This window comes from Hemiscyllium ocellatum, chromosome 28 (genome assembly GCF_020745735.1).
Source record: "Hemiscyllium ocellatum isolate sHemOce1 chromosome 28, sHemOce1.pat.X.cur, whole genome shotgun sequence".
NCBI lineage: Eukaryota > Metazoa > Chordata > Chondrichthyes > Orectolobiformes > Hemiscylliidae > Hemiscyllium > Hemiscyllium ocellatum.
In genome coordinates, this window is record NC_083428.1 from 155,334 (window position 1) to 171,799 (window position 16,466).

The 16,466-nt window shown below is 43.5% G+C and overlaps 1 protein-coding gene across 1 annotated transcript in view; it reads right to left on the reverse strand.

Annotated features, from left to right (window-relative positions):
• Positions 1-1,608: 1,608 nt before the first annotated feature.
• mast3b (microtubule associated serine/threonine kinase 3b) overlaps positions 1,609-16,466 on the reverse strand; it is a 205,244-nt gene continuing 190,386 nt past the window's right edge. Inside the window, exons 25-26 of the mRNA XM_060846498.1 lie at positions 5,466-5,647; positions 1,609-4,739 (exon numbers count right to left, since the gene is read on the reverse strand). Of these exons, the coding sequence (XP_060702481.1) occupies positions 3,346-4,739; positions 5,466-5,647 (1,576 nt within the window). The 3' untranslated portion in view covers positions 1,609-3,345. The remainder of the gene's footprint in view (positions 4,740-5,465; positions 5,648-16,466) is intronic.

The following is a 16,466-nucleotide window of genomic DNA, read 5'->3' on the forward strand; positions in this document are numbered from 1 at the left end:
TGATTTTGTAGACCTCAATCAGGTCCGCCCTCAATTTCTTTTTTTATAATGAAATCAAACCTAACCTACTCAACCTTTCTCCATAGCTAGCACCCTCCATACCATGCAACATCCTCGTAAACCTTCTCTGCACCTCCAAAGCGTCCACATCCTGTTGGTAATGTGGCGACCAGAATTGTAAATGCCGTCAAACCAACATCATACAATTTTAACATGGCCTGCCAGCTCTTATACTCAATATCCCGTCCAATGAAGGCAAGCATACTATGTACCTTCTTGTCCACTCTATCCACCTGTGCAGCCACCTTCAGGGTACAATGGACCCGAACTCCCAGATCTCTCTGCTCATCAACTTTTCCCAAGGATCTTCCATTTACTGTATAATTCGCTTTAGAATTAGACTTCCCAAAAATGCATCACCTTACATTTGCCTGGATTGAACTCCATCTGCCACTTCTCTGCCCAACTCTCCAGTCTATCTACATCCTCCTGTACTCTCTGACAGTCCCTTATGCTTTCTGCTACTCCACCAATCTTCATGTCACCTGCAAACTTGCTGATCATACCAACAGTGCCCTCTTCCAGATCATTTATGTATATTACAAACAACAGTGGCCCCAACACTGACCCCTGTGGAACACCACTGGTCACCTTTCTCCATTTTGAGAAACTCTCTTCAACTACCACTCTCTGTCTCCTGTTGCTCAACCAGTTCTTTATCCACCCAGCTAGAACACCCTGCACACCATGTGACTTCACTTTCTCAATTAGTTTACCATGGGGAACCTTATCAAACACCTTACTAAAGTCCATGTATATGACATCTACAGCCCTTCCTTCATCTATCAACTTGGTCACTTTCTCAAAGAACTCTTTAAGTTGGTAAGGCACAATCTCCCCCACACAAAACCATGTTGCCCATCATGATAAGAACCATTTTGCAAATTTCCTTCTGGTTCATTAATGTCCTTCAAGAAATCTGCCATCCCTTCCCAGTCTGGTCTACATGCGACTTTAGATCCACGCAATGTGGTTGGATTTAATTGTCCTCCAAAATAGTACTGCAGGTCAATTAGGGATATACAACAAATGCTGACTTTGCCAGGGACGCCCATCCCATGAAAGAATAAAGAAAAAACAATCCCCAATCCTTTTCTCAACCCAAATATAAACACAAAATGCTGGAAGTATTCAGTTAATCAAGCCACAACAGAGAGAAATGTTCCAGATTGCCTTTTTCAAAACTGTGAAATGTTAAAGGTGACCAATTCAAAGCAAGTGGAACAGGAAGGTTGGGGGAAAGATAAGACAAAGGAGAGTCCATGGAAGAGATGAAATGGTAAAAGAGATGACACTGAAAGACATCTCAAGTTCGGAACTCAATGCTTCCCAAATGGTTTGTTATATTTGTCTCTCAGTTTAAGAAGTTGCTTTGTGCATCCAGCAAGATATTGATGAAGAGCCTGCACTTGTAGGAAATGGGTGATGATTGAAACCCAGTTAAAGCAATAGTTGAATTATCTTCCAGTCACATGACATCTTTACATCCTTTTAAAAAAGAGGCAGAAGATGTTAAGAAGATAAAATCCTTTATTAAAATCTGTTACAGAGACAATTAAACAAAATCCAGCATATGGAAAATTAAAAAAACGTTGATATTAAACTAATAAGAAAATGCTCAACATCGAGTGCAACTTTAGTTAAAATTGTATTTCATTCCTCACTGAATCAATGTGAGTCACAGTGCAGCTTGTCAAACATGAGGAACAGTTTAAATTAAAGAATCAGAATTGGAAGAAATCTTTTCCTTTCCTGACAGTTTTGTATCTCAAGATTCAGCATATTGAATTTGAACACTCACAAGAAAGGAATTTTCAACAACCTTTGTTTAATTCATTATTTCATTTCATTTTCAAAAAAGTTTGCAGTATAAATTTACTTTCTCTGTCAAATTCAGTGGTTAATGGTGTTGTAACAAAAATATTTTTGGGGAAACCTGCAACCTGTCAACTCAGACATTATAGGGTTTCCAACTGATCATGAATTTCAGTGAGCTTACTGGGAGATCTAACTCTTCATTAACCACAAGATACACAACATCTGAATCATCACAGGGACAAAAACAACAATAGGCTGTCAATGACACGGGCAGAAAGTGTGGTCTTTCTGTAATGATTAAGAGAAGATTAAGATTGACAATAGTTAGCCTAGATGTGCAATCTGAACCCCAACAGCTCGTAACTAACGCACAACCAAGACAATTACTCATTCCACAAGGCAACATGTTCAAGGACTGAAGTTCAGCATCATATTTGTAAAGTACATTGGTAAGGGGCATCACTGAACAGTACAAACTGCAAGTTACACTCCACAAGAGATAGAATGAATCCCATGGAATTCACTTATTGATCTTCACTACATCAAGGCCTTATAAGATGGCAACTGATTGTGCCAAAAATTGTGCATAATGATGAATGACAAGCTTAGCAGATCTATTCACACCAAGAAATGGTACAATATGCAAAGGCATCTTTAATTAGTTTCTCAAACATTCACATTCAGTAAGGGGTTAGAGACAAAGTAAAGCTTCCTCTACATTGTCCCCATCAAACCCTCCAGAGAAAGTACAGTACAGGGTTAGAGACAGAGTAAAGCTCCTAAGTTGCAATTGATGTCAACTATTAGTACAGTATCTCACTTCTCAACGAACAAGTTCAGAACACTAGTGAACTTTTAGCTAAAATTCAAAATATTGAAAACTCTGTTATAAAATGTTCAGCTGCTGCCTGCTAACCTATCTGATTATTGATGTGTTTTAGTAGGAGACCCATTACCAAGGATTGACCTCAAATAACTTCTCTGTCATTTTACCAACAAGTGAACATGGGGTTTAAGTGATCACATTGAGAGGAATTATCAAATTGCTTTATCAAAGTTTTAATGTTGAAAAATGTAGCTCTCGGTTATCAGGATTAGGTTGACTTTATTTAGTTCTGAAAATGTTGCATCGTTGCTTCAGGATACATTTAGTCATCCTGTTCCTGGTGTATCAAACACAGCTGTAAAACCTTAAAACATCTTGCTGTTGGAAATACATTGGTGGTTGTCTCGGGGTTTGTTCCAATGTTGGTTCTCTTATCACTATAAGAGTAGTTTTGGGTGATTTCCCAGGTAAATGTGATTTGTTGTATAACTGAACTTGAGGATTTTGGTAATATAAAAGGAAATTTAAAAAACATTTTCCAGCAATCGTCCCTCACTATCCTGACAACTTTTCCAATGATTCAATTTAGTCTAAGTTGACTTTCAGGTTTTCCCTTTGTTCTGCTCTATGAACCATCGGGCTCAGTTTTTAACTCTTCCTTTCTTGCGATTTCTTGTTGATTTCCTGGTTGAAAAGTTTGAAGAGATTGTGTTGTTATTGTCTGCAGTCAGTGCAGTTTCAGTGTCAGCATGTGCCACTTGCCCTTTGCTGCACTTTGCTGCTTTTTTGCTGAGATGTTCAGGTTCACAGGCGCTTAACATTAATTTACTTTGTGTTTGACTTTCATCTGTTCTGAAGCAGCTTTGAGCTTTTTCTTGACTGTACAGCAAATCTGTTTGATGGGGGCAATGTACAAAATTGAGCGACATGCCTGTTGATCTGGCTATCCCTCCCAAATCAGGCTGCACTTTATCTCCCTTTGCCCTCTGAAGCGGTGCCCACTGTTTTCCACAGCTGTTGATTTCTGTATTATCTGTTGACAAGTCTCCAAAAGGATCTTCATACAAGCCAGGAATCTGACATTCCCATTCCACTACACCCTTTTTCAGATTTTCCAAACTTGATTTGCAGACATCAATTTGTGGCCCTGATTTCCAACTGTTAGGCTCTTTAAGTCTAGAATATTCTGCAACTGCTTCAGGCATCGAATCAGCAGTGAATCCTTTCCTGAGCCATGCTGCTTTATGCTGAGAACAGTTTATGTCTGCACTCCCTTCTCCCTCTAACCCTACACTGACTCTCTCTTCCCTCATTCTTTCCCAGTCAGCAGCAGCCAATGTCACATCTGTTTCATCAAAACTCAATTCCTGAACTGCTTCTTGTTTCTTAAATGAATCACGACGTTCTGACCAATTTAGCTTTTTCATCATGACTACATCGCGGTCTGTCTCATGTCGTTCTGCTGTCTGCTCTCTTGGTCTCTGAGTTCTTGTGTGAATATGGTATACATTCTCTCCTGAACACTGCCTGCCACCTAACCCTTGGTTCTCATCCATCTCAGCTACACTTTGACATTCTTTCTGTAAAACTTCATTTCTTCCTTCACACGTGGATCTTTCTGCTTGTTTTACTGAGCCACACTGTTTCTTATCTGTAAGATGTGCAGCTGACAGTTTGTCTGCTGATTGCACACATTTCAGTAACGGTGATTGTGGGAAATCCCCAGTGCGGGTTCGAGTTGAACTTCTAACAGTGGTTGGAGGTGACAGCATCCTGCAGGGATATGACTGGATATTTTTTGAATAGCACGATAAAGGTGAGGGAGAACGGTGTGGCGAGGACACTTGAGGTGTTGGTGATGGTGTGCATGCCAGAGGGGAGGGTGGAATGGTGTTGATAGATTTACGATGTCCAGTTTTGTAACGCTGGTGATTAGATTTGGGAATCAGTCCATGAAGGGTGCAAGGTCTGATATTCCCAGCTGGTGAGCTTGGAACACTAGATCCAGGGGAAATGTTCTGAGGTGAATTAGTCCCTAAAAGAAAGAGAGAAATTTTCATTAAAGACCTTCACAAAGCTCTTTCTATGACTGCTCTTTAAACTTAAAGTTATAATAGCAACTCTATCTCAACAGTTGTCAAGCTAGCTCAGTAAGAACTTTTAGCTATTTACAACTCATGGATAGAAAACGAAAAAAATGATCATGCATTTAATTGTAAAAGAAATATAGAGTCATAGAGATGCACAGCACAGAAACAGACCCTTCAGTCCAACTCGTCCACGCTGACCAGATATCCAACCCAATCTAGTTCCACCTGCCAGCACCCAACCCATATCTCTCCAAACCCTACCTATTCATATACCCTTCCAAATGCCTCTTAAATGTTGCAATTGTACCAGACTCCATCACTTCTTCTGGCAGCTCATTCCACACATGCACCACCCTCTGTGTGAAAATGTTGCCCCTTAGGTCTCTTTTATATCTTTCCCCTCTCACCCTAAACCTATGCCTTCTAGTTCTGGATTCCCCCACCTCAGGGAAAAGACTTTGCCTATTTATCCTATCCATGGCCCTCATGATTTTGTAAACCTCTATAAGGTCACCCCTCAGCCTCTAACGCTCCAGGGAAAACAGCCCTAGCCTATTCAACCTCTCCTGATAGCTCAAATCCTCCAACCCTGGCAACATCCTTATAAAGCTGTTTTCTCCACAATCCAACATGAGACAAGTACAGGAGCTTGTGGAATGATTAGTTGTCACCTGAATGGAGCTCAGAACCAGAATTTGGGCAGGGAGTTGCTTGTCCTGGTGACAGACTATGAGTTGGTGACCCTGGAAGACTTTCTTTGGGTGGGAGATTCAGCTGCAAACCAGATGAGAAGCTTTTGCTCGTGCGTATCGTTGGTGCCTGCTTGGAAATCTTCTTGAAGTGAGACCTCTTTCTAGTAACAGTAAAAGTAAAATTTGGTTAATTTACTTTCCTCAAGTGCAAGGGGAAAACAGACACACCAGCTCATTCCTGGACATTCACTCCACACGGTGGAAGATTGGTGATTTCAAGAATATCTCTGATGCTGGGTCAAGTTGTCTTTATTGTTTCCAGAATGCATTGTTAAAACACAACTTTATAGTTTGGTAAAATATCAGGTTTAAAACAGCAAAGTAAGTAACATAAGAGTCATAGCATCATACAACACAGAAACAGACCCTTTGGTCCAACCAGTCCATGCCAAACATAATCCCAAACTAAACTAGTCTCACTTGCCTGCTCCAGGCCCATAACCCTCCAAACCATTCCTGTTCATGTATCCATCCAAGTGTCATTAAACATTGTAATTGTGCCCAGATTCACCACTTCCACACGTGACCTGTCCTCTGTGTAAAACATGGGCCTCTAATGTCTTGTTTAAATCTCTCTCCTCTCACCTTAAAATCCTGATGAGTTTGATATCCCTCTATAATACATTTCAGCAATTTCATTCACACTATCCATATTTTATACTTGGTTTTGAGGACACATTGTCAGGCAGAACTTAATCCACCATCAATGCTTTGAGCAGCTATTTCATATAGCAATGCTCCAGAAACACCACCTTAAAAAAGTCAGCAATTCACTTACAACACGGTGAGTACTTTTTAAAGAAAATTACCACTGTCCGGAAGCCTCAGGCTCAGGATAACAGCAGTAACACTGAGCACAGAGATGGACAAGACCAGCAATGTCTCGAGAACACTATCACTGTCAAGTTCTTTCATTGTCGCTGAATCTAAGGATCCTAACACAAGCAGCTGCAGAGATACCGGATGCACTGGTTGCAATTTTCTAAAAATCCTTGAATTCAGGAGAAGTACCAGACGATTGGAAAACCGTAAATATGACTCCCCTATTCAAAAATAGAGGGAGGCAGAAAGCAGGTAACCATTGGCCGATTAACCTAACGTCTATTATTTGAAAAATGTTAGAATCAATTATTAAGGAAGTAATAACATAACACATAGAAAATCACAATGTAATCAAGCACTGTCAGCATGGCGTCATGATAGGCAAATCATGTCTGATTAGGTTATTAGAATGTTTTTGAGGAAATCTCAACCAGAATGGATAGAGAGGAACCAGTATATGTGTTGTCTTTGGCTTCCAAAAGGCGTTCAACAAGGTACCTCACAAAAGGTTAAGTCATAAGATAATAGAACATGGTGTTGGAGGGAGGACATTAGCATGGATAGAAAATTGGCTAATGGGCAGGAAACAGCAAGTTGGGATAAGGTTGGCAATCCATGATCAGTGGGTTCCAGAGAAATCAGTGCTGGGACTGTAATTTTTACAATATATATTAATGACATGGGGGAAAGAATGTACTGTAGCCAAATTTGCACACGACACATAATTAGGTAAAAAGGCAGGTGGTGAAGGGGATACAAAGAGATATCAACAGGTTTAGTAAGTGAGCAAAATGTTGGCAAATGGAGTATAATGAGAAAATGTGAAGTTTTTCATTTTGCAAGGGAGAACAAAAGAACAGAATATTATTTAAATTGAGATAAGCTGCAGAAAGCTGTAAGACAAAGGGACTTTGGGGAACTTGTGCATAAAATACAGAAAGCTAGCACACAGGGGTGGCAGGTAATCAGGAATGCTAATGGAATGCTGGTCCTTTTTTCATGGAGGTTGGAGTATAAGGGTTGGGAAGCCTCACTGCAATTATATAAAGTACTGGTTAGACCATAAGACCATTATGTAAGAATTTTAAAATAGCACATTATCTAAATGGTGAGGGATTACAAAGCTATAAGATGCAGAGGCATCTGGATGTCTTACTGGGATTGAATACAAAAACTGGGAGATTCTGCTTCACTTTACAGAACTCTGATGCAATTACCTCTGGAATACTAATAAATTACAAGATCATCTGGGTATTACTCTTCTTTATTTAAAGAAGTAAAAAATCACACAACACCAGGTTATAGTCCAACGGGTTTACTTGGAAGCACAAGCTTTCAGAGCACCGCTCCTTCATCAGGTGAGTGTCTTTAATGAAGGATTAAAGTCTTTGACAAAGTCCTTCATGGCAGACTGCACAGAAGGTGAGGACACATGGTATCAAGGATGAGCTGAATTTCACATTGGGCCCAAGGTCCTGTACTTCCCATGGGAGCCTGTGCCCCACAACCTGAGCCGCCTCCGGAATTTTAGTTTTGTCCCTTTTAGGGATGTGTCAAAGTGGGCCCTGTATAGACTGCTGTTGTACACCTTCCACCTCTTCTCCCTCCTCCACCGGCCGGATACGCCTTGGCGTGCCCATTTGCCACCGTGCGGTGGGGATTCCCAGTGGAGTCCTCCCCCTTTCTCTTGGGGATCTGGGGTGGAGGGTGCTGCATGCAGCAGTCTCCTGCAACCGCAGATTGCGGTGGTTCATGGACTCCCAGCCCAACTGCTTGTTCTGTGGCGCTGTGGAGTCCGTGGACCATGTGTATGTTGGGTGTGGGCATCTGCACTCTCTTTTTGAATTTCTTAAAGACCTGCTCCTCTGTTTTTGGATGCACTTCAGTCCCACGCTCCCGATCTTTGGGCACCCGGTACAGAGGAGGGAGACCTCCTCGTGGGTCTGCTCCTGGGCCTGGCCAAACTCTCCATAAACAGGTCCAGGCAATGGGCCGTGGAGGGGGTCGTGAGGGCCGACTGCCTGCCCCTCTTCCGCGGTTACGTTGGGGCCCGGGTGTCCTTGGAGAAGGAGCATGCGGTCTCCACCAACACCCTGGAGTTGTTCAGGGAGAGGTGGGCGACGCAGGGAGTGGAGTGCATTATTTCCCCCTCCAACTCTATTTTGATTTAATCCCTGCCCTCCCCTTCACTGTTTGATCACACAGCATTGCCCTTTGATGTGAAGGGCGCTGCTTGTCACTGGCCACTCGGGTGTTTCCTTTCTTCCTGGTGGTGGAAACTGAATAAAGATTCGTGCACCTTGTGTCTCACTGTGTCTCACACCTGCACACACACACACCATGGGTGCTGAGGAAAAATAAGCACTACCGCAGTTAGGTGGCAATGTGGGCATTTTGACAGAGAAAAAGAAAAATATAAAAAGGAGTGCCTCGGTTTATGACCCTGGCCGTGCTGGCTGGGCCACGATCAGTGTGTTACTGCTGCTGTTGGTTTCTGCTTTGTTTTTCGGGGTGGGGGTGGGGGTGGGGGGAGTGGAACCTGATCCCTGAGAAAAAAAATCAAAGAATGCGCTGACAAGATGGATACAGAACTTGCTCAGATATAGGAGTCAGAGCATAGTGGTGGAAGGATGCTTTTGGTAATGGAGATCTGTGGTATTACACTGGGATCAGTGCTGGGACCTCTGCTGTTTATGATCTACAGAAATGATTTAGAGGAAAATGCAGCTGGTTTAATTACTAATTTTGCAGACGATATACAGCTTTGTGGAGTTGCAGCTAGTGAGGAGGATTGTCAGAGGATATAGCAGGATATAGATCAATTGGAAGCATGGGTAGAAAGAATGACTGATGGGAATTTAATCTGGACAAATGTGAGGTGGTGCATTTTGGAACGTCAGTTACAGACGGAAATTCTACAGTGAATGTCAGAACCCTTCGGAGTATTGATATGCAGAGAGATCTGGATGTACAGGTCCACAGATAATTGAGGTAGCAGCACAGGTAGATAAGGGACTAAAAAGGCCTATGACATATTTGCTTTCATTGGAAGGGACATTGAGTATAAGGATAGACAAGTTATGCTGCAGCTTTATAAAATGTCAGTTGGGTCACATTTGGAATATGGCATATGGTTCTGGTCACCACACTACTAGAAGGATGTGGATGCTTTGGAGAGGGCACAGAAAAGGTTTACCAGGATGTTGCGTGGTCTGGGGGATTTTAGCGATGAAGAAAAGTTGGATAGATGGTTGTTTTCACTCAGAAGGTTAGGTTGAGGTGTGACCTACCAGAACCTTGTAAGGTAATGAATGACATGGATAGAGTGGAAAGTATGAGGCTTTTTCCCTCGATCTGGAGGGATCAATTACTAGGGAACACAGAGGAGAGGGGAAGTTTAACTGACATGTGTAAGACAACTTTTTCACAGAAAGGGTGGTGAGTGCCTGGGATGTGTTGCCAGAGGAGGTAGTGGAAGTAAACATAATAGCAGCTTTCATGAAGCACCTGGACAAATACACGAATAGGAAGGGAATAGAGGGCTATGGATCCTGTAAGTAAAGACAGTTTTAGTATGGAAGGGCAAATGTGTCACCGAAGGCTTGGAGGGCTGAAGGGCCTGTTCCTGTGCTGTACTGTTCTTTGATGTAAATGCAATGGAAACAAATCAGAGAGGGTTTACTAAATTAGCCTTTCCAGCAATTTCAGTTTATGTTTCTGATTTCCAGTATCTTCAGTTCTTCCAGTTTTTGTTTTTACTAAATTAATAGCTGGAGTGGATGGGCTGTCTCATGACGAAAGTTTGGACAGGCTGGACCTGAATCCACCAGAGTTTAAGAGAGGACAGAATGGATCTGGAAAGAATGTTTCCTCTTGTGGGACAATCTAGAACTTGAGACAAGTATTTAAATTTCAGGGGTCACCCATTTAAGACAGAGATGAGGGGAAATGCTTTCTCAGTTCTTGAGTCTTTGGAATTCTCATGGAGTCCCACAGCATGGAAACAGGCACTACAGCCCAAACTGGTCCATGCTGACCAAAATGTCCATCCATATTAACCCCATTTCCCTGCACTTGGCCCATATCCTTCTAAACCCTTTCTAGCCATGTGTTTCTCCAAATGCCATTTGCATGTTGTTAATATACACGCCTCAACCATTTCCACTGGTGACTCATTCCGCATGCGTACCACCCTCTGTATAAAAATGTTGCCCTCGGACTCCCTTTTATTCTTTCCCCTCTTACCTTAAACTGATGCCCTCTAGTCCTTGATTCTCCATCCCTTGGAAAAAAGACTAAGTGCATTCACCCTATCCATATGCATTTATATCTTTTCCATCAGATTCTTCTCAAGTAACTTATCTACCAGAGATGTTGGGCTTCCTGGTCTACAACTCCCAGGCTTTTCTTTGCAGCCTTCTTGAATGATGGCACAACATTCCCTATCCTCCAGTCTTCTGGGACACAACCTGTGGCTAACGATGATGCAAAAATATCAGCCAGGGCCTCCACAATTTCTTCGTTAGTTTCTTGCAGACTTCTTCGATATATCTGGTCAGGACCAGGAGATTTATTCACCTTCATATATTCTAATATGTCCAACATCTCCTCTACTGTGAAATGGACTGTCCCAAGATATTGCCACTAGTGCCACACAAGATATTTCCCATGTTCCCAAGTCTTCATGCCTTTCTCCACAATAAACACAGAGGAGAAATATTCACTGAAGGCCTCATCTATGCCTTGTGGTTCCTATGTCCACTTTCGTCATTGAGGAGGCATGAAGTGGATGAGTCCATAACCCCGAGGTCGATGGATGGAAACCATCACTGCTATTAACCCTACCTCACCATCAAACCAGCAGACAAGGTGAAGAGATGTGCAATGGTAGTTTGACGCACCTCCCTCTACACCGCTGAAGCCAGGCACCAACCCGTGGATACCTCCTCCTACTGTCCCCTTGACCATGACCTCACCTCCCATCACCAAGCCATCATCTCCCAGACCATCCACAACCTCATCATCTCAGGGGATCTCCCACCCACAGCCTCTAACTTCATAGTCCGGGAACCCCGCACCACCCAGTTCTACCTCCTACCGAAAATTCACAAACTTGACTGCCCCAGTCGACCTATTGTCTCGGCCTGCTCCTACTCCACCAAACCCATCTCTGCATACCGTGACATCATCCTATTCCCCACCCCACACATTCGGGACACCACCCACACCTCCATGATTTATGTTCCTCCGGCCCCCAAAGCCTCATCTTCACCCTGAACATTCAGTCACTGTACAAATCCATCCGCCATGACGAAGGAGTCCAAGCCCTCTGTTTCTCCCTCTCCCATCAACCCCACCAGTACCCTTCCACTGACACTCTCATTTGTTTGGCTGAACTGGTCCTCACCCTCAATCATTTCTCCTTTGAATCCTCCCACTTCCTCTGGATTAAAGGGGTAGCCATGGGCATTGGCATGGGCCCCAGCTATCCCTGTCTCTCCTTCTGCAGTTCCGCACCATTCCCCACCTTTTCCTCCACTACATTGATGACTGTATCAGCGCCACCTCATGCGCCCACGAGGAGGTTAAATAGTTCATCAGTGTCACTAGCACATTCCACCCCAACATTAAGTTCACCTGGACCATCTCAGACACCTCCCTCCTCTTCCTGGACCTCTTCATCTCCATTAACGGTGACCGACTCAACACAAACATCTTCTACAAACCCACTGACTCCCACAGCTACCTGGATGACACCTCCTCCCTCACCCTGCCTCCTGTAAAAATGCCATCCTGTATTCCCAATTCCTCCGCCTCCATTGCATCTACTCCCAGGAGGACCAGTTCCACCATTGAACATCAAAGATGGTCTCCTTTTTCAAAGACTGCAATTTTCCCTCCCATGTGGTCATCGATGCACTCCAGAACATCTCATCCACTTCCTGCATCTCCGCCCTCTGATCACAACAAGGACAGAACTCTCCTGGGTTCTCACCTTCCACCCCACCAACCTCGTGATATATTGCATTATCTTCTGCCATTTCCACCAACTACAAACAAACCCCACTACCAGGAAGGATATATTCCCTTCCCTCACCCCTATCTATGTTCTGCAAAAACCATTCCCTCTGTGACTCCCTTGTCAGGTGCACCCCCTCCTCCCCCCACCCACCATCAACCCACCCTCCCCTCCTGGCACCTTCCCCTGCCACCGCAGGAATTGCAAAACCTGCGCCCACACCTCCTCCCTCACCTCCATCCAAGGCCACAAAGGAGCCTTCCACATCCATCAGAGATTTACCTGTACTTCCACACACGCCATCTACTGCGTCAGTTACTCCCGATGTGGTCTCCTCTACGTTGGGGAAACAGAATGCCTACTTACGGAACACTTCAGAGAACATCTCTGGGATACCCGCACTAACCAACTCCACCACCCTACGGCCGAACACTTTAACTCCCCCCTCACTCCCCTAAGTACATGCAAGTCCTGAGTCTCCTCCATCGCCAAACCCTCACCACCCGATGCCTGGAGGAAGAACGCCTCATCTTCTTTCTTGGGACCCTACTACCACATGGGATCAATGTGGATTTCACCAGTTTCCTCATTTACCCTCCTCCTACTTTATCCCAGTCCCAATCTTCCAATTCAGCACCTCCTTCTTGAACAGTCCTACCTGTCCATCTTCCTTCCCATCTGGCCGCTCCACCTTCCACTCTGACCTATCACCTTCCTCCCCCACCTTCATCTACCTATCACATTCTCAGCTACCTCCCCCCCCCAACCTCATTCCCCTCCCATTTATCTCGCGGCCCCCTTGGGCCATCCCCTTGTTCCTGATGAAGAGCTTATGCTCAAGACGTCGACTCTCCTGCTCCTCAGATACTGCCTGACCTGCTGTGCTTTTCCAGCAACACACTCTTTGACTCGCATCTCCAGCATCTGCAGTCCTCACTTTCTCCAAATCCTAGTCTCTCTCTAGTTACTCTTTTTCCTCTTATATAAACCCTCTTTGGATTCACATCAATCTTCTCAGCCAACGCTGTCTCATGCCCCCTTTTCGCCCTTCTGATTGCTTTCTTCAGTCAATTCCTACAACCTTCTATGGGTATATCAGGAATAAAAGAATGACTGGAAAAAGATTAGGGCCAATCAAGGGCAGTAGTGGGAAGTTGTGCATGGAGTTCAAGGAGATAGGGGTAGCACTAAGTGAATATTTTTTATCGGTATTCACACTGGAAAAATACTATATTGTCAAGGAGAATACTGAGATACAGGTGACTAGATATGTCCCCTGGCCAGATGGGATTTATCCTGTGATCCTCTGGGAAGCCAGGGAGGAGATTGCAGAGCTTTTAGCTTTGATCTTTATGTCATCATTATCTACAGGAATAGTGCCAGAAGACTGGAAGATAGCAAATATTGTACCCTGGTATTTATAGATCAGTGAGCCTTACTTCAGTTGTGGGTAAAGTGTTGGAAAAGGTTATAAGAGATAGGATTTATAATCATCCAGAGAGGAATACACTGATTAGGAAGAGTCAACATGGTTTTGTGAAGGGGAGGTCATGCCTCACAAACTTTATTTGAGTTCTTTGAGATGGTGACCAAACAGGTGGATGAGGTTAAAGCTGTTCCTATGGTGTATATGGATTTCAGTAAGGTGTTTGACAAGGTTCCTCATGGTAGGCTATTGCAGAAAATACAGAGGTATGGGATTGAGGGTGATTTAGCTGTTTGGATCAGAAATTGGCTAGCTGAAAGAAGGCAGAGGGTGGTGGTTGATGGGAAATGTTCATACTGGAGTTCAGTTACTAGTGGGATACCGCAATGATCTGTTTTGGGACCACTGCTATTTGTCATTTTTATAAAATGATGATGAGGGCATGGAAGGATGGGTTAATAAATTTGTAGATGAAACTAAGGTCGGTGGAGTTGTGGGCAGTGCTGAAGGATGTTGCAGGTTGCAGAGGGACATGGGTATGCTGCAGAGCTGGGCTGAGAGGTGGCTAATGGAGTTTAATAGGGAAAAGTGTGGTGTGATTCACTTTGGAAGGTGCAACAGGAATAAAGAGTACTGGGCTAATGGTAAGATTCTTAGCACTATAAATGAGCAGAGAGATCTCAGTGTCCATGTACATAGATCTCTGAAAGTTGTCACCCAGGTTGATCGGGCATTAAGAAGGCATATGGTGTGTTAGCTTTTATTGATAGAAGAATTGAGTTTCAGAGCCATGAGGTCATGTTGCAGCTGTACAAAACACTGGTGCAACTGCACTTGGAGTATTATGTACAGATCTGGTCACCGCATTGCAAGAAGGATATGGAAGTTTTGGAAAGGGTTCAGAGGAGATTTACTGGGATGTTGCCTGGTATGGAGGGAAGGTCTTATGAGAACAGGCTGAGGGATGTGAGTCTGTTTTCGTTAGAGAGAAGAAGGTTGAGAGGCAACTTAATTGAGACATATAAGATAATCAGAGGGTTAGATATGGTGGACAGGGAGAGCTTTCTTCCTAGGATGGTGATGGCTAGCATGAGAGGACATGGCTTTAAATTGAAAGGTGATAGATTTAGGACAGATGTCTTTACTGAGAGAGTAGTAAGGGCAGGAATGTCCTACCTGCAACAGTAGTAAACTCACCAACTTTAAGGGTACTAAATGGTAATTGGATAAACATTTGGATGAGGATGGAATAATGTAGGCTTCAGATTGGTTACACAGGTTGTGCAACATTGAGGGCTGAAGAGCCTGTACTGCGCTGTAATGTTCTATGATCTATGTTCCTGTATCCTCTACATACCTCCAGGGATTCCCTTGATCCCAGCTGGTTGTACTTGAGCCATGCCTCCTTTTTTTTTTATCAAAGCCACAATATCTTTTATCATCCAGGGTTCCCTATTCCTGTCAACCTTGCCCTTAACCTTCACAGGAACAAATGAACCTTGAAATCTAGCTATCTCATTTTTAAAGGACTCCCACTTTGTCTGCAAACAAATACTCCAATCAATCCCTGCAAGCTCCTGTCTAATTCCATAAAAAATTGCCTTGCCCCAATTTTCAGCTTGAACCTGTGGACCAGTTTTGTCCCTCTCAATAACTATTTTAAAATTAATAGAATTATGGTCACTGCTCCCAAAGTGATCCCTCACTATCATTTCTGTCATTTGTCCTGCCCTATTTCCCTTGAGTAGGTTGAGTTTTGCCCCTTCTTGCTCAAGAAAACTTTCCTAAATGCACTTAACAAATTCCACTCCATTCTAAGCCCTTAATGCTCTGGCAGGCCCAGTCTATGTTAGAAAAATTAAAATCCATGGCTATGACAATCCTATTGCTCCTGCAAGTCTCCCCAGTCTCCCTGCATATTTGTTCTTCTGTTTCCCATTGACTAATTGGAGGCCTATAATACAACTCCAATAATGTCACCATCCCCTTCTCATTTCTTAGCTCCACCTACAAAGCCTCACTGGATGACCCTTCAGATATTTAATCTGACTACTGCTGTGATACACACCTGAATCAAAAATGCAACTCCCCCTCCCCTTCTGTCCTGCCTAAAGTACCTGTACCCTGGCCCATTACGTTGCCAGTTCTGTTCCTCCCTTAGCCATGTTTCTGTAATAGCAATAATATCCCAGTCCCACGAACCTATCCACACCCTGAGTTCATCAGCCTTACCTGTCAGCCCTCTTGCATTGAAATAAATGCAATTTAATCCAACAGCCATTCTTTGTGTTGCAGCCTGTCCTGTCTCTTAAACCTATTAATTTTGATTACTGTATCTCCTTCTAGCCTCACACTTGCCTCCCTGCTGTTGAGTATCCCACATCCTTACCAATCTAGTTTAAACCCTCCCTTGTAGCATTAGCCAGCCCTCTTGAACAGGTCACCCTGAGGATCTAAAATCTGGATTTAGGCTGTGGTCAGGAGCAACTATTTAATGCATGCTTTTACTAACTACAAAATGGCTTCTTAAAGTAAGTATCATAAAATAACTAAATGGCTTCTTGGAGCAAATTAACAATTTTGTTTATAATGGCATCTAACTCTGCTGAAAACTGCATTCCTGAACTAATTGAAACAATGCCCTTGGTTCATA